A 23,503-nucleotide genomic window follows, 5' to 3' on the forward strand; every position below is an offset into this window, starting at 1 on the left:
TGACCAGTTCTTAAGCAGAGGGTACTAAGACATGACTAGACAGTTATTGATGAGTTCTGTACAGCAGTGCTGAGCACACTGAAGTTTGTTGCCTCCAGACTTCTGTGTCTTCTCATTGTTTTTTTAAAATACTTTTCTGTCTCCTGTCAGTTCTTCCTGCTGTCATTGTACATTCTGGTGGCAGTTTCTTTACTGAGCTCTTTTTTTATTCCTAATCTTTTCTGAGGTACAGCTAAAAATGTTGTGCTTATTAAAATCATGTGCAGTGAAAGGTATTAGATAGGCTCTTAAATCAGATGATCTCTTATGAGTAGTGTATTTTCATGATTTCCGATTTGGTTGCCCAAGTCCCTTCTGCTCTTACTTTCTGGCTTTTGCTTATTACTAGGTAAGATGACTAAGATTATTTGCTGGATGATCCTGTAATAGTTTATGATGTTTTATTTTATTTTATTATATCTCTTGTCATTTAAGGTTAATCAGGGGTTTTTAACACAGAGGCCCATCACTACCGTTTTTTAAGGGACTGTTTGAAACCCCCATATTACATACAGAATTCTTTTGGACAGCAGATCTATAAATGGTTAAGAAGAGTTTATTCATTCAGTAAACATTTATTGAGTATCTATTTTGTACCAGGCACTGTGTCTGTGCCGGAGATACTGCAGTGAACAAAACCAGAACAATACCTCTAGAATGAGACACGGCAGACAGTTACTTCTCTAGTTCTTTCTGATAACGTCTCTTTTTTTTTTCTTTGCAGGAGAAACAAGAATGGTGGTGGCTTTATATTGCAGATAGGAAGGAACAGACGTTAATATCTATGCCATATCACGTGTGTACACTAAAAGATACAGAAGAGGTAAGTATCCAACAACATTATTTCAGTTTTTACAAATGTAAGGCATCTCACCTTCATGCTGCTTCATAAAATCTTTTTTAGATTTCAGTTTATCATATTTGGCTTATTGTATTGTATTTGTTAAGGCACCTTTTATAACTGTTCTCTGGTGCCTGGGGGGAACTAATTCGAAGTTTATATAGCATTGTTAAAAGTAGGCAACTTTCTTAGTCTTAAAAGCTTGTTTTCAACTTACTTTGGGGAGTTTTCACTGTCAGTGTCTAAGAACATATGCCTTTTGTTCTGTCCAGAATTTAATTATATTTTACAAAAATCTGCAATTTTTATCTTCACTGGATTAGTGCTAAGACCTTTGGTCTTAAAAATGAATGTAAGAATTGCTAATTAGATTTTTAGAGTGGAATTTTTGATTATGTAGCATTATTCATTGTTTATGACATCACTCATGTACCATCGTGATGAACATGTTTTATCCCTTGGCAACTCCTTTCTATTTTTCTTGTTTTTCTTGATTTTTTCATGTTACTTTTCTAGAAGGAAGGTTCTTTCTACCTGGACTTGGTGGACAAGAGCAAGGGTTTTTTTTTTTTTAATTTCAAGATAGTTCTGTGATGTTGATTTTTTAAAAATATTTTAAAAATATTTTTTTAAATGTTTATTTACTGAGAGACACAGAGTGCAGGCGGGGGAGAGGCAGATAGAGAGAAGATGACACAGAATCCGTAGCAGGCTCCAGGCTCTGAGCTCTGAGCTGATAGCATGAAACCTGATGCAGGACTTGAACCCATGAACCGTGAGATCATGACCTGAGCCAAAGTCAGCCGCTTAACTGACTGAGCCACCCAGGTGCCCCTCACTTTTAATACAAAAAGTACATTTCCCCCTTTATTACCAAGTAGTAAATGTATGAAGTAGTTTGTTGTTGGTTATTTGACAGTTAGAGCTAACTTAAGGTTGTTTCTTTGAATAGAGCAGTTTTATTATTTTTTAAATTTAAGTTTTACCAGAGTACCGTAAGAACAAGAGTGATCTCCTACATAAGCACAATAAGATTACTATATTCAGGAAATTTAACATTGATATGGTATTTATCTAATATGCAGTCCATATTCAAATTTCCCTAAATACTCACTAGTGCCTGTTACAGTTTTTGTTTCGTTTTCAAATTATTTTTTTATTCTTTAGAGAGAGCATGTTCACACGTGTGGGAGGGGTCAGGGGAGAGGGGAAGAGAGAACCTTAAGCAGGCTCTGCGCTGATGCAGTGCTCAATCCCACGACCCTGGGATCGTGACCTGAGCCAAAATTGAGTGGGATGCTCAACTGACTGAGCCACCCAGACATCCCTTTTTTTTTTTTAATTAGTTTTTATTTTGTTTTAAAATTCAGGATCCAGTCAAGGATCATGCATTGAATTTGGTTGTCATTCATCTTTATTCTAGAACTCTTCATTGGCCTTTTTGTTTTTAAATTTTTCATGCCATCAACATTTTTAAAGAGTCCAGACAAAGTATTTTGTAGATTGTCCCTCAGTTTTGTCTCATTGGTTATTCATAATTGTATTCATCTTAAATATTGGTAAAAATACTACATAAGTGATGTAACCTTCTTAGTGCATCAAATTGGGGCACATTATATCAGTTTGCCCCACATTGGTGATACCATGGTTGAACATTTAGTTAAGGCTTCTCTACTGTAAAAGGTATTTTTTCTTCTAATCTTTGGGGTGCTACTTGGGCACTATGTTAATATTAATATCCTGTTCTCTGTCTTTTACCCACTCATTTTAATATAATTGATTCTTGACTGAATCAGTTTTTCCTAATTATACTCAGTGTAGTTTCAGTATTGTATTTCTCTTCAGAGTAATACATCTTTCAGTGTACTTGAATTGTACTTCTCTTTGTGACCATTGTTCATTTTTATTGGTCTTTTAATTTGGTTTGGGCAATTGTTGTTGTTTTAAATATTATGAAATCAACCTGTGGTGATATTTGCTGCAGATATTTCTCCCCATTTTGTTTTACTTTTATGGTTGTTTTTACTAGGCAAAAATATAAACATTTATTTACTTGGAGTTTTTTTTGCAGTGTGATTTAGTAATTTTTTCTTTTCTGTTTTCTTGGTTTTGTGGTGACTTAGAAAGGTCAAACTATGAGATTAATTTTAAAAAAGGATTCTCCCATGATTTTTCTAGTTTGTTTTAATATATAATCTTGCTTACAAAATCTGGATTTTGGAGATTGGAGGCAGATTGTCAAAACATCCAAATGACATCTTAATAATTTATTCTTCCTTTGTCTAAGTGGAAATGAACTTTTTTTTTTAAGTTGTTATTATAATCACCTAGTGCTCATCACAACAAATGCCCTTAATACCCATCATCTGTTTCACTCATTCCCCACCCACCTCCACTCTGGTATCCATCTGTTTGTTCTCTGTAGTTAAAAAGTCAGTTTCTTGGTTTCTCTCTCTCTTTTTTCCCCCTTTTCTTATTTATTTTGTTCCTTATATGAGTGAAATCATATGGTATTTGTCTTTCTCTGACTGACTGACTTCACTTAGCATTATACGTTCCAGCTCCATCCATGTTATTGCAAGTGGCAAGATTTCATTCTTTTTTATGGCTAATATTCCATTGTATGTATATATCACATCTTCTTTATCCATTCATCAATTGATGGACATTTGGGCTGCTTCTATAATTTGGCTGTTGTAAATAATGCTGCTGTAAACATAGGGATGCATGTATCCCTCTGAGTTAGTGTTTTTGTATTTTGGGAGTAAATATCCAGTAGTGTGATTGCTGGATTGTAGGATACTTCTGTTTTTAACTTTTTGAAGAACCTCCATACTGTTTTCCACAGTGGCTGTACCAGTTTGCATTTCTACCAACAGTGGAAGAGGGTTATGTTTTCTCCACATCCTCACCAACACCAGTTGTTTCTTACATTTTTGATTTTAGCCAGAATTCTGACAGGTGTGAGGTGATACCCCATTGTAGTTTTGATTTGTATTTCTCTGATGGTAAGTGATGATGCACATCTTTTCATGTGTCGGCCATCTGTAGGTCTTCTTGGCCAAATGTCTGTTCATGTCTTGCCCATTTTTTAATTGGATTGTTTTTTGGGTGTTGAGTTTTATAAGTTCTTTATATATTTGGATAGTAACCCTTTATTAGATTACTTGCAAATACCTTCTTTCATTCCATAGGTTGCCTTTTAGTTTTGTCAATTGTTTTCTTCACTCTGCAGAAGCTTTTTATTTTGATGGAGTCCCAATAGTTTATTTTTGCTTTTGTTTCCCTTGCTTCAGGAGACATACCTAGAAAAAAGTTGCTATAGCCAGTGTCAAAAAAGATACTACCTATGTTCTTTTCTAGGATTTTTATGGTTTCAGGCCTCACATTTAGGTCCATAACCTGTTTTGAATTTATTTTTGTGTGTGGTGTAAGAAAGTGGTCCAGTTTCTTTCTTTCTTTTTTAATTTTTATTTTTCATTAAAAAATTTTTTTTAAGTTTATTTTGAGAGAGAGAGAGAGAGAGAGAGAGAGAGCATGCACACAAGTGGGGGAGGGGCAGAGAGAGAGGGAGAGAGAGAATCCCCAGCAGGCTGTGTCTGCTCTGTCAGTGCAGAGCCTGACACAGGGCTCACTCTCACGAACTGTGAGATCATGACCTGAGCCGAGATCATGACCTGAGCCGAAATCAAGAGTCAGGTGCTTAACCTACTGAGCCACCCAGGTGCCCCCAGTTTCTTTGTTTTGCAGTTGCTGTCTAGTTTTCCAAACACCATTTGTTGAAGAGACCATCTTTTTCCCACTGGATATTCTTTCCTGCTTTGTTGAAGATCAGTTGATCACATAATTGTGTGTTTATTTCTGGAGTTTCTGTTCTGTTCCATTAATCTACACGTCTGTTTTTGTGCCATTACCATACTGCTTGATCACTATAGCTTTGTAATATAACTTGCAATCTAAAATTGTGATGCCTCCAGTTTTGCTTTTCTTTTTCAAGGTTGCTTTGGCTACTCAGGGTCTTTCTGGTTTCATATAAATTTTAGGATTATTTGTTCTAGTTCTGGAAAAATGGTGTAGGTATTTTGGTAGGGATTGCATTGAACGTGTAGATTGCTTTTTGGTAGGGATTGCATTGAACGTGTAGACATGTTTACAATATTTGCTCTTCCAGTCCATGAATATGGAATGTCTTTCCATTTTTTTGTGTCATTTTCAGTTTCTTTCATTGGTGTTTTATAGTTTTCAGAGTATAGGTGTATCACTTCTTTGGTTAGGTTTATTCCTAGATATCTTACCGTTTTTGGTGTACTTGTAGATGGGATTGATTTCTTAATTTCTCTTTCTGCTGCTTCATTATTGGTGTATATAAATGCAACAGATTTCTGTACATTGATTTTGTGTCCTGTGACTTTACTGAGTTCGTTTATCAGTTCTAGCAGTTTTTTGGTGGAATCTTTCAGGTTTTCCATATATAGTATTATGTCATCTGCAAATACTGAAAGATTTCTTTTTTCCTTACCAATTTAGATGCCTTTTATTTTTTTTTTCTGTTGTCTGATTGCTGTGGCTAAGACTTCCAGTACTATGTTGAATAAAATAAGAGTCAATATCCTTGTCTTGTTCCTGACCTTAAGGGAAAGGTTCTCAGTTTTATTCCATTGAGGAGATTGTTGTGGGGTTTTTCATATATGACCTTTATTATGTTGAGGCATGTTCCTTCTACACCTACATTATTGAGGGTTTTTATCATGCATGGATGTTATACTTTGTCAAATGCTTTTTCTGCATCTGTTGGAATGATCGTATTGTTCTTATCCTTTCTCTTCTTGATGTGATGTATCACGTTGATTGATTTGTGAATATTGAACCACCTTGCAACGCAGGAATAAATCCCACTTGATCATGATGAATGATTTTTTGTAATGTATTGCTGGATTTGGTTTGTTAGAATTTTTGCATCTATTTTCATCAGATGTATTGGTCTGTAGTTCTCTTGTTTTGTGACGTCGTTACCTGGTTTCGGTATCAGGGTAATCCTGGCTTTATAGAATGAATTTGGAAGTTTCCCTTCCTTTTCTGTATTTTGGAATAGTTTGAGAAGAATAGGTATTAAATCTTCTTTAAACACTTGGTAGGGGTGCCTGGGCAGCTTAGTCAGTTGAGCGTCTGACTCTTGATTTCGGCTCAGGTCATGGTCCCAGGGTCATGGGATCAAGCCCTGGCTTGAGCTCTGCACTGAACGTGGAGCCTGCTTGAGATTCATTCTTTCTCTCTCTCTCTCTGTCTGTCTCTCTCTGTCTCTCTCCCTAAACATTCATTGTTTAGTGGAATGTTATTTTATTTATGGTGGTTACAGATTTTTTTTCTTGTGGTTAACTTCTTTTTTAAGTTTATTTATTTTGAGAGAGACAGAGACAGTGTGAGTTGGGGAAGGGCAGAGAGAGGGAGAGAGAAAAGATCTAGTGCAGAGCCCATTGCAGGGCTCGAACCCACGAAACCGCAAGATCATGACCTGAGCTGAAACCAAGAGTCAGACGCTTAACCGACTGAGCCACCTGGGATCCCCCTTGTGGTTGACTTGTAGTTTTGTAGGTTGACTAGTGTTGTGGTCAGAAAAGATGCATGGTATGACTTTGATCTTTTTGAATTTGTTGAGGCTTGTTTTGTGACCTAATATGTGACCTGTCCTGGAGAATTTTCCATGTGTACTTGAAAAGAATGTATATTCTGCTGTTGGGGTGGAATGTTATGAATATACCTGTTAAATCTATATGGTCCAGTCTGTCATTCAAAAGCCTTTGTTTCTGGGGCACCTGGGTGGCTCAGTTGGTTGGGTGTCTGACTTTGGCTTAGGTTATGATCTCACAGTTTGTGGGTTTGAGTCCCGCAACAGGCTCTGTGCTGACAGCCCAGAGCCTGGAGCCTGCTTCGGATTCTCTGTCTCCCTCTGTCTCTGCTCCTCCCCTATTCATGCTCTGTCCCTCATAAATAAATAAACATTAAAAATAAAAATAAAAAAAGACTTTGTTTCCTTGTTGATTTTCTGTTTAGATGATCTCTCCATTGATGTAAGTGGGATGTTAAAGTCCTCTACTTTTATTGTATTATTATTGATCAGTTCCTTATGTTTGTTATTAACTAGTTTATGAATTTGGGTGCTTTCATGTTGGGTGCATACATATTTAACAATTATTATATCTTTTTGTTGGATTGTCCCCTTAATTTATAATATTATATAGTGTCCTTTTTGTCTCCTGTTCCAGTCTTTGTTTTAAAGTCTATTTTGTCTGATATCAGTATTTTTACTCTGGCTTTCTTTTGAGATTCATTTGCATGATAGATGTTTTTCCATCCCTTCACTTTCAATCTGCCGGTGTCTTTTGGTCTGAAATGAATCTCTTGTAGGCAGCATATAGATAGGTATTGTCTTTTTATCCATTCTGTCACCCTGTGTCTTTTGATTGGAGTGTTCATTCAGAGTGATGATGATGATGGTGATGATGATGATGATTACTATTTTTTAGAGAGAGAGAGAGAGAGAGAAAGAAAGTGGGGGAGAGTGGCAGACAGAATCTTAAGCAGGCTCCATGCTTAGCATGGAGCCAGATGCGGGGCTCATTCCCACAACTTTGGGATCATGACCTGAGCCTAAATCAAGGGTCAGACGGTCAACTGACTGAGCCTCCCAGAAGCCTTGCACAGAGTAATTATTAATAGGTGTGTATTTATTGCTCTTTTATTACATGTTTTGTGGTTTCTAAAGATTTTCTCTGATCCTTTCTTTCATGGTTTGCTGGTTTTCTTTAGTGATATATTTGGATTTCTCTTTATTCTTTGCATATTTATTAATGATTTTTGATTTGTGGTTACCATTAGGTTTGTATATAACATCTTTTGCATATAGCAGCCTGTATTAAGTTGATGGTTGTTTAAGTTTGAACCCATTCTTTGTTCCTCTTCTCCCCACATTTTTGGTATATATTATTACATTTTATATCCTTTTATTTTGTGAGTTCCTTGACTGATTTCTTTACAGAAGTATTCAGTTTTACAGCTTTGTGTATCCTACCTTCATAGTGTCATTTTTGATCTTTCCACTCAGAGCCCCTTTAATATTTTTTGCAGGGCTGGTTTAGTGGTCATGAACTCTTTTTGTTTGTCTAGGAGACTCTTTATCTCTCCTGTTCTGAATGATAGCCTTACTGGATAGTGTTTCTTGGTTGCAGGTTTTCCTCGTTCAACACTTTGAATATATCATGCCACTCCTTTCTGGCTTGGAAAGTTTCTGCTGAAAAATCTGCTGATAGCCTTATGGGGTTTCCTTTGTATGTAATTGTCTTTTTTTTCTTTTTCATGCTGCTTTTAACATTCTTTTTCTTTATTACTGTATTTTGCCATTTTAATTACAATATGTCTGGGTGTGGGTCTGCTTTTGTTAATTTTGTTGAGGGTTCTCTGTGCCTCCTGGATCTGACTATTTGTTTCCTTCTCAGATTAGGAAAGTTTTCAGCTATTATTTCTTCAAATAAATTCTGTCTCCTTTTTTCTGTCTTCTTCTGAGACTCCTATAATGTGAATGTTACTGCCGTTTGATGTAGTCACAGAGTTTGCTAGGTCTGTTCTCATTTTGTATAATCCTCCTTTCTTTTGTTTGTTCAGCTTGATCACTTTCCATTGTTCTGTCTTCTAGGCCATTAATTCGTTCCTCTGCATCTGCCAGCCTGCTGTTCATTCCATTAGGCGTGTTTCTTATTTTATTTATTGATCCCTTTATCTCTGCTGTTAGTCCTTATCTCTGTGTTAATGGTCTCACTGAGGTCCTCTACTCTTTTCTCAAATCCAGTGAGTATCCTTATGATCACTGCTTTAAGTTCTCTATCAGGCATTACTTCTGTTTTGCTTAGATCTCCCGCTGTGGCCTTGTCCTGTTCTTTCATCTGGGAGAGATTCCTCTGTCTTCTCATTTTGTCTAAGTCCCTGTGCCTGTCTCTCTGTGTTAGGAAAGTCAGCTGTGTCTCCTGTTCTTGAGGGTAATGGCTTTATTTAGAAGAGGTCCTGTAGTGTCTTGCAGTGTAGTGTCCCTTGTTCCCCCAGGGTCTGGTGCTTCAGGGGGTGTCTCCAATGTGTGCTGTGTGTGCTTTGCTTTTTTGCAAGCCGGTTGTCTGCAGAGGGTCTCTTTGTTGGTAGGCAGTGTTTGGTCCCTAGCCTGAACGTGACTGAGTTTTAACTAGGTGTGTTCTGGTCTGTTTGTGAAATGTGTCCTTTTGCCACCGCCAAGGGAGCCAAGGCCCTGCGAAACTTGGGGCTCCGCTGTGCTGGGACTGAAGCAAGTGTGACTGGGAGGGCAGTTGTACTGGAGTGCAGAGGGTGGGGGCTTAGTGTAAGCAAGTTAGGTAGTATTGGTGCTGCTTCCCGCAGGTGGCCCTGTGCTTATGCTGAAGCGGTGGGGAGGGAAATGGCACTGGCCAGGGATTTCTCCATGAATGCTGTTTCTCAGCAATGCCCTGTGAGATGAGCAAATACACTCCCCACTGTGTACCCCATGCACTCTTCAGGTCACTGTTTCCACACTGTATGTCTGTGGACTGTTTGCCCTGCCTTTTCTCTAAGAGCAGCCCCGATGTCCTCCCAGCGCTCCCAGAGCCAAGTATGCTGACCTTTAAAACTCCAGGCTAAACACCCTGCTGGTTGCAAGAACTCAAGAAATTCAGGCCCTTGTGCTCTCCAAGCCAGTTACTATGGGGATTCCTTTTCCCTATGCACTCCTCTGTGGCTAGTTTGTCTCTGTCTCTTGCCCTTCTTCACGACCCTGGCTCCCTCCCCATCACAGTGGTCATAATCCATTTCTTGCCCAAACCACATCTCCGCACTTCCTTTCTTCTTTGATGTGGCCTCTTTTCTACCCTTAGTTGTGGAGTTTGTTCTGCTAGTCTTCAAGTCAATTTCTAGGGTATTTAGAATGATTTGATAGTTATCTAGTTATATTTGTGGGATGATGAGAGCATAGGGTCCTCCTACTCCCTCGGCATCTTCCTTCCCCTGGAATTGAAACTCTTAAGAGTTTGTAACTCTTTGTATATGAAGTTTGTGATTTGATAGGAAATAAATATCTTCTTGACTTTTTAAAGCATTGGGCATGTTTAAATTTTGTTTTTAATTTGGGTATAGTTGACATACAATGTTATATTAGTTTCAGGTGTTTAACATAGTGATTCAACTTCTCTGTATGTTATACTATGCTCACAATGTGTGTAGCTACTGTCTACAGACCATACAGTGCTACTACAGTATTATTTACTATATTTTCTAGGCTGTACCTTCTGTTTATGTAACTTATTCATTCCATAACTGGAAACCTGTATCTCCTACTCCCCTTCACCCATTTTGCCCATCCCCTCTTCCCGTGCCCGTCAGTTCCCTCTGGCAACCATCAGTTTCTTCTCTGTATTTATAGGTTAGATTCTGGTTTTTGTTTATTAATTTGTTTTTTAGATTCCACATATGAGTGAAAGCATATAGTATTTGCAGCATTGGGCATTTGTTTTTTTTGGTTTTTTTTTTTTTTTTTATTTTTATTTTACGTTTATTTATTTTTGAGAGACCGAGAGAGATAGAGCACAAGTGGGAGAGGGGCAGAAAGAGAAGGAGACACAGAATCCAAAGCAGGCTCCAGGCTCCGAGGTGTCGGCACAAAGCCCGACGCAGGGCACGAACCCACAAACTGAGAGATCATGACCTGAGCCAAAGTCAGACGCTCAACCGACTGAGCCACCCAGGCGCCCCAGCATTGGGCATTTGTAAAGGAAAAACTCACTTCCCCTGTGTGTTTCTTAGTAACTCACACTATTATCACACTCACGGCACTTTTGACACCAGGTATGGGGGTTTTTCCCCACACCAAGTAATTTTCTGTGACACCAGCTGAGTGTCCTGCAGTTTAATTCAACACTGACTCTCTTTATCTGGAGTTGAGATCAGATATTGCATGGTAAGGGCTCAGTTCTATAAGACTGCCCCTCTCCCTCTACGTGCTTCAGATGCCACTTGCAAGTCTCAAGTTGTCACCTGTACTTCTGACCAACTGGCTATAAATTGGGGTTCTCATGAACCTCTCCTTGGGTTTGACAGTTTGCAAGAATGGCTCATAGAACTCAGGGGAACATACTTGCTAGTTTATTATAAAATAATGTAATAAAGGATACAGAGGACTATTCAAATGGAAGAGATAACATAGGACATGGTATGTGGTAAGGAGCATGGAGTTTCCATGCTCTTTTGAGCACACCGTTCTCCCAGCCCTTCCATGTACTCACCAACTTGGCAGCTCCCTGAACACCCCCTTACTTTGAGGATTTTTATGGAGGCTTCATCAACATAGGGATGATGGATCATTAACTCAGTTTCTAACCCCTCTCTGGAGAATGGGTGGCCGTGGCTGAGGGCTCCAGACTTCTAATCATGGCTTGGTCTTTCTGGTGACCAGACCTCATCTAGGTGCTCATCAAGGGTCACGTCATTTGAACAAAACACATTACTATTATCCAGGTAATTCTTCAGGTGTTACAAGCTCAGTGTCAGAAACCAGGGTCACAGACCAAATACTAGAACAAAAGATGTTCCTAGTGCTCTTATCACTTAGGAAATTATAGGGATTTCGCTCTGTGCCAGGAACTGGGGGTAGAGACAAATACATGTATTTTCCATTATCTCATAGCATTTATCTTAGAAATAAGAAAATCACACAAGAATTGCCTATTTGGTGAAGCCTATGTTATTTTTACATTTCATTTATTTTCCTTTATTCCCTACTTCATTTCTTCAAGTTGTCAAGGTGTGATGGTTAATACAGAACTTGGTTGCTTTAAATGTTTTCTTGAATTGCAGAGATACAAGTTAACCTCATCAGTCCTGCCTAATTTGGTTTCTTTTTTACATAGTATATATAATAAATGACATAAATATATATATATGTATTTGTTGGGGTTCCAACTTTTGTAACGTTTGTTAGGGCTCCCTATGTCATCTGCTTAAATAAACCTGCCCGTTAAACACTCTTACCTAGGAACTTTAAGAATGAGTTGTTGTTTCTTTCGTTTCTCAAATACGGATTTTAAGTGCTGTTTTTTTGTTTTTTGTTTTTTTTCTCTAGGTAGAACTGAAGTTTCCTGCACCAGGCAAGCCTGGAAATTATCAGTATACAGTGTTTCTGAGATCAGACTCCTATATGGGTTTGGATCAGATTAAACCCCTGAAGGTAATAATAGTGACTCTTCAATAAATACGGTTTCCTGTTTGAATAAGTGCTTAATATACTAGGGAAGCATTTCTAGTTTTGAAATGTAGAGTAACAGAGGGAAAAAGATGTCATCTTATACTTTATATATGATATTCTTGATGGCCTGCTCTTTCCATAATTAACTTAAGTTGTTGAGTTAAAGGAGTATAATACTTTAGAACCTTGAAAATGAATTATTAGAAGGATTTAGAATGTTAACTATAAATTACTTAGGAGATACTCTTAATATGCTTTTATATGCTATAACTTTATAGGGCCTCACCAGCTGGGTTCTTTTTTTTTTTTTTTTTTTTTAAGAAAAGCACATGTATTTTCCCACAGGATCTTTTGGAGTGTTTATTAATTTCTAAAACTAATTTGTTTTTTATCAGAGTATATACTTTGTGTAAGTATCATTTGAAGCACATTCCTGTCAGTGTTTACCAGTTTCCCTTGAGGTTTTTATAAAAGGCATTCTTTTGTGTAAAAGCTGTATTGAAGTATTACTGCTCTGTGTGCTGGGAGTCCCAAAGTATAGGGAGCTGGTAAAGGCATACCTGTTTTTCTCCCACGAGGATATCCTATTTCTTTCCATTGTCTACAGAATTTTATTTCAGGAAGCTGGAGGCTGCAAAAGTCACACTTGAGGTTTTCTTCCCTCAGCAGACTTCTTGAGACATACCTTGTTGTTGCTCAAGAGTCACAATTATTAATCTTCCATGCTACAGAGTAAATAGTATAGTTTCTGTAAAATTAAAATGTCAAATTGTATTAGAAATTTAATGACATTTGCAGGTTAGTAGATTGCCTTTTTATTTCTGGGATGAATGTCTGTTATAAGCAAATATGTTAAATGTAGAGTTAGAACCATAAAATCTATTTCTTTATGATTGTTGCAGTCAAAGAAAATCTTTTATCATATATTTCTTCACTATGCCTCCCAAATTTCTCATGTCTGCATTTAATTCTTCTTTATAGTTGGAAGTTCACGAGGCTAAGCCTGTACCGGAAAATCACCCACAGTGGGATACAGCAATAGAGGGGGATGAAGACCAGGAAGACAGCGAGGGCTTTGAAGATAGCTTTGAGGAAGAGGAAGAAGAGGAGGAAGATGATGACTAAGCAGTACTATGACTGGACCACAATATTTGCACATACTTGCAAATTTTTGCTGTTTCGGAAGTGTATAATAAACCAGAAACAGTGCAGAACTGCTGTTGAGGGAGGTATTAGTTCTTTACTCGAAATGGGTGCATAATACAACTGGGCAGTGGTGGTGCCTTGGTGCAGTCCGAAACGCTTAAGGCTTGTTAGAGCCTTTCACGTATGAATGGGATGGTGCATTTATTTCATCTGCGAACGATAATAAACCCTTTGTTATAACTGTCCAGAAGTGTGGGCTATGTATTATCCGATCATTTTATGGTCCCAGTAAAAGTAAAGGTACATGAAAACCAATCTATAAGTGAGCAACTTTTCTTTGTTTAGCTTTAGTTTGTAGCAAACATTAGAGGATGATAAACACCACACATACGTTTTAAGTAACGTCTGCTCAAGTTTTAATCTTTTGATAAGCTCTATCATTCATTTTATTGACATTTTGCAGTGATACAGGACTATTTATAACAGCTCTATTCATAGCTTTAAACTTTTTATTTTTATCTATCTTGGTCATAAGTTGGCATTCCGTCACATTCCACATAATACAGAGGGCTACATTTGGGGATTTTCCTTTTCTTAATTGCCCAGAGTTATTAGGTTATAAAAATGGCTTTTAATGGCTTAAAACACTTTTAAGCCTCTATTTTAGCAGATCAGTGCAGGATCTAATTCTTTTTATAAACTATAGGTCTAAAAATGAGTGTGGGACCATATGTTCTCTGATGTTGGTGACTCATGTTATTAAGCCTTTTTTAAAAGGTTCACTATGAAAGCTAAAATACATTCTTAGCTTTTAATCTACCTGACTCAGAAGCCTTTTAAGGAAAAAATAGATAACATGCAGTGGAGGCATTTTTTTGTATTCATTTTGGACTCCTGTCAATAAAATAGAAGTTTGACTCATTTTACATTTGTAACGGTGTGTCTTTTTACTCCCAGAGAAAGCATATAATAGGATAATTCATTCTTTTATTTTTCAACTAAAATATAATAATGTCCATTACTGCTCAAGTGGCCACTGTGTCTGTATGGCATAGAAAACCGTATGAGTGGGAGGAGTTTCCCCCTCACACATTGCAACCCCGAAGGATAGTGCTTATAGAGAGTAGAAATGTATACATGATGAATCACTGAGGTAAGATGAATATTTTTATTACTAGTTACTGAGGAAGCATATGTCTGTAATATTACAGGACTGATTGTAATAATCCCTCTCCTATCAAAATCTCCATAGGCCAAAGTACTGTTGGAATACTGATTTGTGACCTTACTGATTTAAAAGGTTGCCACTTTCCATTCAGAATTACCACTGGTGTTTTGTTACTGCAGTAGTTGGAAATAAAATGTGAAAATTACCAAAAACATGAATGGTTTTCCTGGTTCTAAATTTAGGATGTAATATTTTCTACAGTATGTTCAAAGCGATTTCTCCATTGGAAACTCCATCACCTGTTTTTCTCTTTAAAGGTGTTAGACCCTTCCTTGGCAGGCAGAAGTGCCACTGAGGAGTTGTTTCTCTTCGCAAGTAGAGGGTTTAATTTTTGAGTTAGGTTTTGCCGGGAAGGTGAGACTGTCAGGTGAGACAGCTGCTGGTCACCTAAGTGTGGTAGAAGGCAGTGAGCCCTGCCCGTAGCATCAAGCAAAAGGAGTTGTTCAAGAAAACGTGTGAACGAACCAGTGTGTAATGTACACATGTCCTGGTTTTCTTAAAAGATAATTTTCAAGAAAGTATTTCTATTCTAGTAGCCATTTTGTCTTACAGAGGCTTTCTGTGTTTAGAGAGGATGATTTCACAACCTAAGAACTCACCATAGTACTTAAAAAAACAGCATCACCTTGACCTTAGAAAATGCCACTAGTCTGTTTTCCTTTGCCCTCTGGGTGATCTATATGTACTTCCCAACCAAGTAAGTACATTATCCTCTAATAAGTACTTTAGGTAAAAAAAAAAACCCTCCATATTGCAATAGTGAAAAGAACTGAGCGTTCGGTTTATGGTTCCCCCGTCTCTTCAGCAAATCTCTAAACTCCATATCCTGTCTTCTCCTGATCAAGATTTGATAACTGACCCTGGTTTGCATTAATCTAATGGAAACTCTTAGTGTAGTTTCAGTTTTGTTTTCATCAAGAAACTTTTGTCAACAGAATAATCAAGCATACAGATGAAAACTGTGTACACAAAGTGAAACATTATTTATGAAATTTATTTAAATTGTGTAGTATTTTTCTCTAAATCGGCAAAGTACCTACTAGAAGATAACTCTTCCATGAGGAGACCACACTTGAAAGTCTAGCAGTTACAAAACTTGATTGAGGCCCCATGGTGTTTGTCATGTGTGTATCCCAATCTCAAAAGTCAGATGTTCATGTCCTTTCTACAAAGTTTTTAAGTTTTCATGAATAACTTTTTAAAATTAAGGAGCACTTGGTGTGGGGTAATACCCTTACATTTCTCCCAGCTTGCACTAAGGGGTGGAGAAGGACAAGCCTGGCTTGCTGTTTTACTCTGCTGCATGGCGGGAAGCTCAGACCTTGGGTGGAAGCATTGTGGGTTGCGGGATGCCAAAGGACTGACTGATGGGGAAAAGATGTGGGAGGATGTTGAGGAATGTAATGAAACTCTCTGAGTGTATTGCTGACCATGATGTCTGTCTAGTTCTTTGCTTCAACAAATCAAAACCAGATGCTGAAGTGTTCTTTCGCAACAGTTATTTCAAATGTAACTCCGCAGTCTATGTATTTGAGGGGTTGTTCATCATATGTCATATATTCACTGCGTTTCTATGTTTCCAGGGCAATGATTGGATACTGGGGCTATAGAAATCAAAGAATTCATGTTCTTAAGGACTCACTGGTATCAGGACAGGCAGATATGTGGCAATCCATTCTAAACCGTTTGCATTAGCTAATGGTCATTGTTTGGGATGCCCTACCCCCCCCCCCCCCACCGCTTTTAAAGTCTTTTCCACTGGAGGCAGAGGAATTACTTTTTTAGATACTAGCTGTTTTTTGTTTTTTGCTTTTCTTAAACAGGCAAATTGTCATCCTTTAAGTATTTCTTGAAAGCATTTTTGTCCCCAAATATTCTTACTTAACTCTATGAAACCCCCATTTAAGTTTGCCTTAAGATGAAACAGCTAACATTGAACCATAAAGTACCATTTCATTGGCTGTGTGGTGATTGGTCCTAATGTGTCTTAAGTTAGTGTCAAACATCTTCACACATTTAAACTAGATATTAGGGCTATTTTGCAAAACTGTAAAAGCTATGATCTTGCACATTTTTCTGTAACTTGAGCTAAAAATCCAAATACAGCAATCCTTGGCATGCTTTAGGGCTGTGGTTTCAGGTGGGTGTGTTATATATCCCTGGGGTATGCAGATAATCAGTCCGTGGGGAAAAGGTAAAATGGTTATTTGTATTTACTCTCATCCTTTTAAATTTCTATTTTTGTGTGTTTTATAATGTACATAATATATTGTACAATTGTACACTTATATAATTTGTAAATAAATAATACATTTATTGGTGCATTATATATTTTTTTCTGATTTCAGTGCATGATCAAAACATTTAGGCAGGCTGCTTTTAGGTACAGTTAGGGTGACATTTATTTTATTTATTTTTTTAATGTTTATTTATTTTTGAGAGAGACGGAGACAGAATGTGAGTGGGTTAGGGGCAGAGCAAGAGGGAGACACAGAATCCGAAGCAGGCTCCAGGCTCCAAGTTGTCAGCACAGACCCTGACACGGGGCTCGAACTCACGAGCTGTGAGATCATGAGCTGAAGTCAGCTGCTCAACCAACTGAGCCACCCAGGCGCCCCTAGATAGGGTAACATTTAAACTAAAATGAAGGTTTGGACTTTTGGCACTCACCGTTTGAGTTCACAGTGTGATGTTACTCTGCTGGAAGAGTTGGCATTCCGTCTAGTCCTGTAGGGCCCAGGAGCAAAGTGATACTTTCTGAGATGGAACTGAATAGGTTTGGTGATGGGGTTAATAGATGAGGGAAGGGTTCTAAGCAGATGTCCATGGAATAGAAGTGGGGTAGGTGGAGGCAGAAGTGCTAGGGACGACCTGTTGGGATGTCCAGCAAAGGCTACTGTTAGTGGTTCTGTCAGTGGTCCTGTTATCTGGCTGCTACAAATTAAAGGTGAGTATTGGGAAGGACTGCCCACTCTCTTTTCAGCATGAGGTGGTTCAGCATTAACCTGTCAGGCTGCAGATGCAAAGGGAGCTGTGTTCCTTTATCTTTCTGAACACCGGAGGTTTATACTTTAAAGTCTGGAAAGTGGTAGCAATGCATAACAGAGATGTGAGCAGATTCCATGAAGAGCAACTTCAAACAATTTCCCTGTAGTTTCCAGCCTGGTTCCGGTAGAGGGCGATAGGACCACAATTTTCAATTAAGCAAAGAAGGGTTTCGCTTGTGGGATTAAACCAAAATTAAATATGTGCTTTGCGATTTATTTTATTTCCACCTTCTAGGATTACCTTCTTCCCCTTTAACCTCTTTTAGTCCTATCTAACCATTGTCTCTCTTACATATGTCTTTTAATACATTATATTAACTTCTCATTTTTCTGGCTGGAAATATTAAGTGCATTTGCAACAAACTCCAGAAGACAATCCATACGTATTCATTGCACTGGAATTGTATTAGATCGTTTGCCTGAGAGAGGTGGAAAATCAGGTAGGACAAAGAAATCCTTTTATTCTATGAGATTTAAGTTTCGGGGGTGACTGGTGTCAACAACTATGAAGGGTCAGACGCTGTGTGCAAGCTAACAAGTTAACCTGCCACAGTGTCATGGACGTTGGCCAAAGACGGGAGAGTCCCAGGTCAGAAGGCTCTCTGGCTGCGTGAGCTTCCTGTTCCTCATCTGCTCCTCTGGTCTTCCAAGTTCCATGGGGGCGATGCCGAGTAGCCCAGGTAGAGGCTGTCACAGCTGAGGAATTTCCAGCTCAGGAAGCCTAGTCTTTTAAAGGGCATGCAAGCAAGGCTGTCCAAGAGGGGAAAACTCTCTCTTCCAAGGTTGTTTCCTACATAAAAAGATAGTCTGGAACAAGAAAGCTCTGTGCCTCCTCTCACAAGGTGTGCAGAAACATGAGATTCCCGTGGAAAATTGTCAAAAGTCAGAATTAAAAATACATAGTACCTCTGTTTACAGGGAATCTTTGGACTTTGGTTGAAATTGAGGAAGCTCTGAAATACTCTCAAGAGTCGTGCTGGCACCTGGGATCATCCTTTGAAGGAAGATTTATTTTTGGTTTTGACTGTGAAAAGTCAAAGTTAGAGATTATGCAGATGAATGGGGAGGGGAATCAAATTTGCTGATAGACATTTTGATCAAGAATGAGGCATGTGACTAAAATTTAATGCAAGACTTTAAAAATCATGATTGAGCTGCATTTGAGACATCCAATAATATTACCAGGATAACTATAGTCTCCCTCATTTCTATGCACTAGTCTGCATCTATATCTTTGTAAAATTAGTCTACTTACTTTATAATTGCATCCAAAGTTTCTCCAGCCTTTAAAAAAGAAATGCCAGTATAATTAACATCCAGTGTTCTCTTAGTGTCTCTCCAGCTTTTTTATTTCTTGATTTTCTGCCACGTCCTTGGGACTTCAGTCACTGGCTGTGCTGAACTTCTCTTTCCAAGTTTCTCCAAAAGCCTACAGTTGGTCTCCTTGACGCGATAGCACACACACACTGAAACAGAGTGGAGAGGTAGCACCAGGAGGGGTGCCCCCGCCAAAGGGAAGCAAGGCACCCCTCCCAAGTGTCCTGAAGTTGTAGCTCTGCCCACAACCAACTCCTGGGTCAGAACTCTGCACTTAGTCTTTCCCACGATCCCCAGGAGCTCTGGCCCCACTTACCCCGCCCCTTCCTCACAAAACCCTGATCCAGGCCTATTATCATGGAAATTACAAGGATTAATGCGATTTTCAGCGAAGTGCTTTTGAGAATTGGAGATGAAACTATAGTGTTATGATTCACAGCATTCTTTCTTTATACACTGAGAACCCCCACGTCTTTCAAGTCTGCTGACTTCATGACAGGGTAGCTCACTAACTGTCAGAAGTGACACTTCAGGAAGAGCACATTTCAGATGGGAGTTTGGGTTTGGTAATACTAAAACTGAGTTTTGAGTAGATTTTTGAATGTGTGTTAAAGAGAAAAAAATTTAGAGTGAGAAAAAAAAAATTTTTTTTAAAAGGAAGCCTTCCTCCATCTCAGTATGATTTACAAAGTTTACTTTGCATTTGGTACTAAGGTATTTATAATCCTCCCTAACTGTCCACATAAACTGTCTGTAATGTGGACTAGAAACAAAATCCCTGGATTTTGTTTTTGGGTTTTTAAAAACATTTTTTAGTTTTATATGTTTATTTTTGAGACCGAGAACGCGAATGGGGAAGGGGCAGAGGGCAAGGGGACAGAGGATCTGAAGCGGGCTCTGTCTGGGTTGACAGCGGGGCTTGAATTCACAAACCCTGAGATCATGACCTGAGTTGAAGTCAGATGCTCAACTGACTGAGCCACCCAGGCGCCCCCAAAATCCCTGGCTTTTGGTCTTGGGAGCTACCTCCGTGGGGTGGTACTGTTGTGGGAAGTTAATGACTTCTCTTCAGCTCTAGTTTGAAGTAAATTGCCCTCCCGGTTTTACCCACAGAGGGCCAGGTGTTGATGTGAGGGAGAGACCTAGAAAGGAAGACCCAGAGAAGAGAAGTGACTCGTCACAGCTGGTGACAAAACTGGAGCAGGGATGCAGGCACCTTTCCATACAGGCTGCTGCACACAGTCCACAACCCATGTGTCTACCTGTGCCACACAGCCTCCCACAGCAGAGCCACCACAGGAAGCACCCTCCTCCCCAAAGGAGGTTCCTCTCGGGCTCCAGGGCCTGGGGCCTGAGGGTGTAGGGAGGGGCAGAGGACAAAGCTAATAGTAGACTATTGTTTGCTGTTCCAGGTGCTTGGGACACAAAGAGAACAGAACAGAAAAAGCAGGAAAAGATCCCTGCCATGCATTCTACCAGGGGGTAAAGAATGAACAATAAACATAACAGATAAGTAATGTAAATAGTATATCTGAACTTGCTAAGTGTAATGGAAAAAGAAGTAGAGAAAGGTAAAGAAGGCAAGGAGGACAGTTTCAGTTTTCATGGTCAAGACGGGCCTCATCTCAAGGCTGACATCTGGGTCAAGGCTTGAAGGAATGAAGAAGTTAGCCATACAGATTTGGGGGCAGAGTGTTCTGGACAGAGGGCAAAGCAAACACACAGGCTCCAAGACACTAGCGGCCTGGCCTGTATGCAGAGCACTCAAGAGGCCAGGGAGTGGATCAGAGTGAATCAGGGGAGAGAGAGCAAAGTCACAGCAGGCTGGGCCCTGTAGGCCCTCAGCTTCTACTGATGTAAGGACAGTGATGGATTCACAGAAGGATTCAGCTGATGTAAGGACATCAGCTTCTACTCTGGGTGAAGTGGGAGCCACTGCAAGTTTTTGAGCAAGGGAGGGACGGGATCTGCTTGTGTCTTAAAAGGATTCCTCTGGCTGTTGTGTTTAAAACAAACAAACAAACAGAAACAGACTAAAGAGAGGGGGCTTGAAGCAGGAAGACCCAGTGAGGTTACTGCAGAAACCTCCCTGAAGTTTTTACATACATTACAAGGCAATAGGTGAGGTAGTATAGCTGTGCCTCAGCCCATACGGAGGCTCCGATGGTGTGGCAGCCGTGGACGGTGTGGCAGCCGTGGAGGTAGGGGGCAGTGTTTGGATTTGGGCTGTGCATATTTGAAGGTAAAGCCAGCAGGCTTGTCCAATGAGTCTGATGTGCTGCTATGAGAGAAAGAAGGAAGTAAGGATGCTGCTAAGGATGTGTCTGAACAAGTGGAAGGAGGGAGTTGCCATCAGCTGAGAAGGTAAAGGCAAAAGGTGGAACAGATCTGGGAGGAAAAGTTAGAAGTCCTGTTTTGATATGTTAGATTGAGATTCTTCATATGAACATCTTAGTGAGGCGGCTGGATGTAGGAGTCGGGTTTGAGAACAAAGTCCAGTTAGAAACACAAATTTGGGGTTAAATGGCATTTACATGCTGGATGGGATCCCTAAAGAAATATGAGTAGAGGTCTGGGCCCTGAGGGGGGTTGACATTACAGGGTTGGAGGCGGGGAGGGGGGAAGGCAGTGGTGCCGGAGGCAGAGAAGGAGAGCAGGAAAACCAAGAGTGCAGTGACCAGGAGGACACTGTGTCAGGAGAAGGGGTGCCATTGGTGTCACCTACTGCTCAGAAAGAAAGTAAAATGACAGCTGAGAATTGACCTGAGATTTTCCTAAGAGCAATTGCAGTGGAACAGCTGGAGGCAAAACCCTGTTCCAAGGGGGCTTGAACAGGAATGGGAACGAGGACAGGGTGGTATTGGGACAAAAGCAAAAAGGCCAGTGATACAGAAGGGAAATCCAGAAACAGCCCCGCACATGTGGACAGACTCACACACCTGGTATACGTGACAAGTTGGCATTGCAGAACAGTGAAGGAAAGGAAAGTGTTTTCAAAATGTGGAGCTGGGACAATAGGATACCCATTCGGGGGTGGCGGGGGAGTGGGGGGGGGAACTGACACATGGCCTCTGTCTCATCCCTTATGAAACAGTTAATTCCAGGTGGCTTGTAAATCTAAATTTGAAAGGCAAAACAATGAAAGCTTTTAGAATATAAGAGATTTTTATGACCTCAGGGTAGGATACAAAGGGCATGTCTAAAAAGGAAAAAAATTTGAGAAATCGAATTACATCCAAATGAAGGACTTTTGGTCTTCAAAGACACAATAAAGAAGTGAAAAACGAAAGCCCTAGAGTGGGAAAAGATATTTGCCACACACGTCACTGACAAAGGACTTGAATCCATACAAAACAAAAGACTCCTACAAATTAGTAAGAAGAAAAAAAGACAACTCAATAGGAAAATCAGCAATAGACTTGAAAAGACAGTTTGTGCCACAGATCGAGTCCTTCAGAAACAGACACTGAGAAGGAGTTTGTGGTACCAGATGTTTATTAAGAAGCAAGATGTCGGGGCACTTGGGTGGCTCAGTCAGTGTAGAGTCCGACTCTTGATTTTGCCTCAGGGTTGTGAGATCGAGCCCTGTGTCAGGCTCTGCACTGGGCTTGGAGCCTGCTTGATATTCTCTCTCCCTGTCCCTCTGCCCTTCTCCTAGTTGCATGGGTGCGTGTGTGCATGCAAGCACACATGCGCTGTCTCTCTCTCTAAAAAAAAAAAAAAAAAAAAAAAATCAAGATGTTTATTGTGAATAAAACAGGGATGAAGCAGGATGGGGTGAGAAAGGAGCTGAACTTTGATGTGGGTCTAGCAAAGCCTGGGCCAACTGGGAGGTGCTCAGGAGTAAATGTCACTCATTAGTATGTCCCGTTTCAGGCTGAAATGGCTGTGCCTTTATGGCTCTGCCTTGCTCAGTCAGAGCATGAGCTCCCCAGGAAGAGCAGGACCTTGACAAGGTTCAAGGCCAACCTTGAAGAAACTGTTGGCTGGAGGCTGTCTCCTGACCATACTCCCTGCCAGTAGGCAGCATGTCATTCCTTGAAGGAGGATCTGAGTGCCATGTCTCCATGTGTGCTACACTTCACAAAACACTATGTCCTAAGAGCAATACAAATACGTGAACAGGTGTGCAAGTTCTTTATCCATCAGGGAGATGAACACTGAGATATCATCACTACATGTTCACCAGAATGGCAGAAGTGAAAGAGATTGGCAATACCAAGTGGTGGACACATAGTATGTTGAAATCTCATCTGCTCCTGGTAAAAATATAAATTTGTAGATCACTTTGTGAAACACTTGTCCATTAGTTACTAAAGTTGAGCTTATGCATAGGCAGGGACATAGTAATTAAACTTTCAGGTATTTAGCCAATAGAAATGCATGCACATATGTGTTGATAGACATGTATTAAGAATGTTCGTAGAGGCTCTATTCATAAGAGTCCCAAACTAGAAACAACCCAAATGTCGACTGATAATGGAATGGATAAATACATTTTTCTATGTTTATACAAAGGTTATGACAGGTAGCCTGCAAGATGGTCCCCAGTGATCCCTGCCTCCTGGTGCTCACATCCCTGGCTGGTCCCCTCCCACAATGGACCAGCTTGG

General features: G+C 39.7%; 1 protein-coding gene and 1 long non-coding RNA gene across 2 annotated transcripts in view; one reads left to right on the forward strand and one right to left on the reverse strand.

The window, feature by feature from the left end:
* Window positions 1-14,220, forward strand: part of SEC63 (SEC63 homolog, protein translocation regulator) — a 73,436-nt gene extending 59,216 nt beyond the window's left edge. The window contains exons 19-21 of the mRNA XM_027057150.2: window positions 764-862; window positions 12,030-12,134; window positions 13,134-14,220. Coding sequence (XP_026912951.1) covers window positions 764-862; window positions 12,030-12,134; window positions 13,134-13,277 — 348 coding nt within the window. The 3' untranslated portion in view covers window positions 13,278-14,220. The remainder of the gene's footprint in view (window positions 1-763; window positions 863-12,029; window positions 12,135-13,133) is intronic.
* A 66-nt stretch (window positions 14,221-14,286) lies between these two features.
* LOC113598741 (uncharacterized) lies at window positions 14,287-19,171 on the reverse strand. The gene is made up of 2 exons (XR_003419444.2): window positions 18,829-19,171; window positions 14,287-18,597 (listed from the first exon to the last, which is right to left on the reverse strand). It is a non-coding gene; the product is annotated as an uncharacterized LOC113598741 (long non-coding RNA).
* Window positions 19,172-23,503: the final 4,332 nt, after the last annotated feature.

This window comes from Acinonyx jubatus, chromosome B2 (assembly GCF_027475565.1).
Source record: "Acinonyx jubatus isolate Ajub_Pintada_27869175 chromosome B2, VMU_Ajub_asm_v1.0, whole genome shotgun sequence".
In the NCBI taxonomy this organism is placed as follows: Eukaryota; Metazoa; Chordata; class Mammalia; order Carnivora; family Felidae; genus Acinonyx; species Acinonyx jubatus.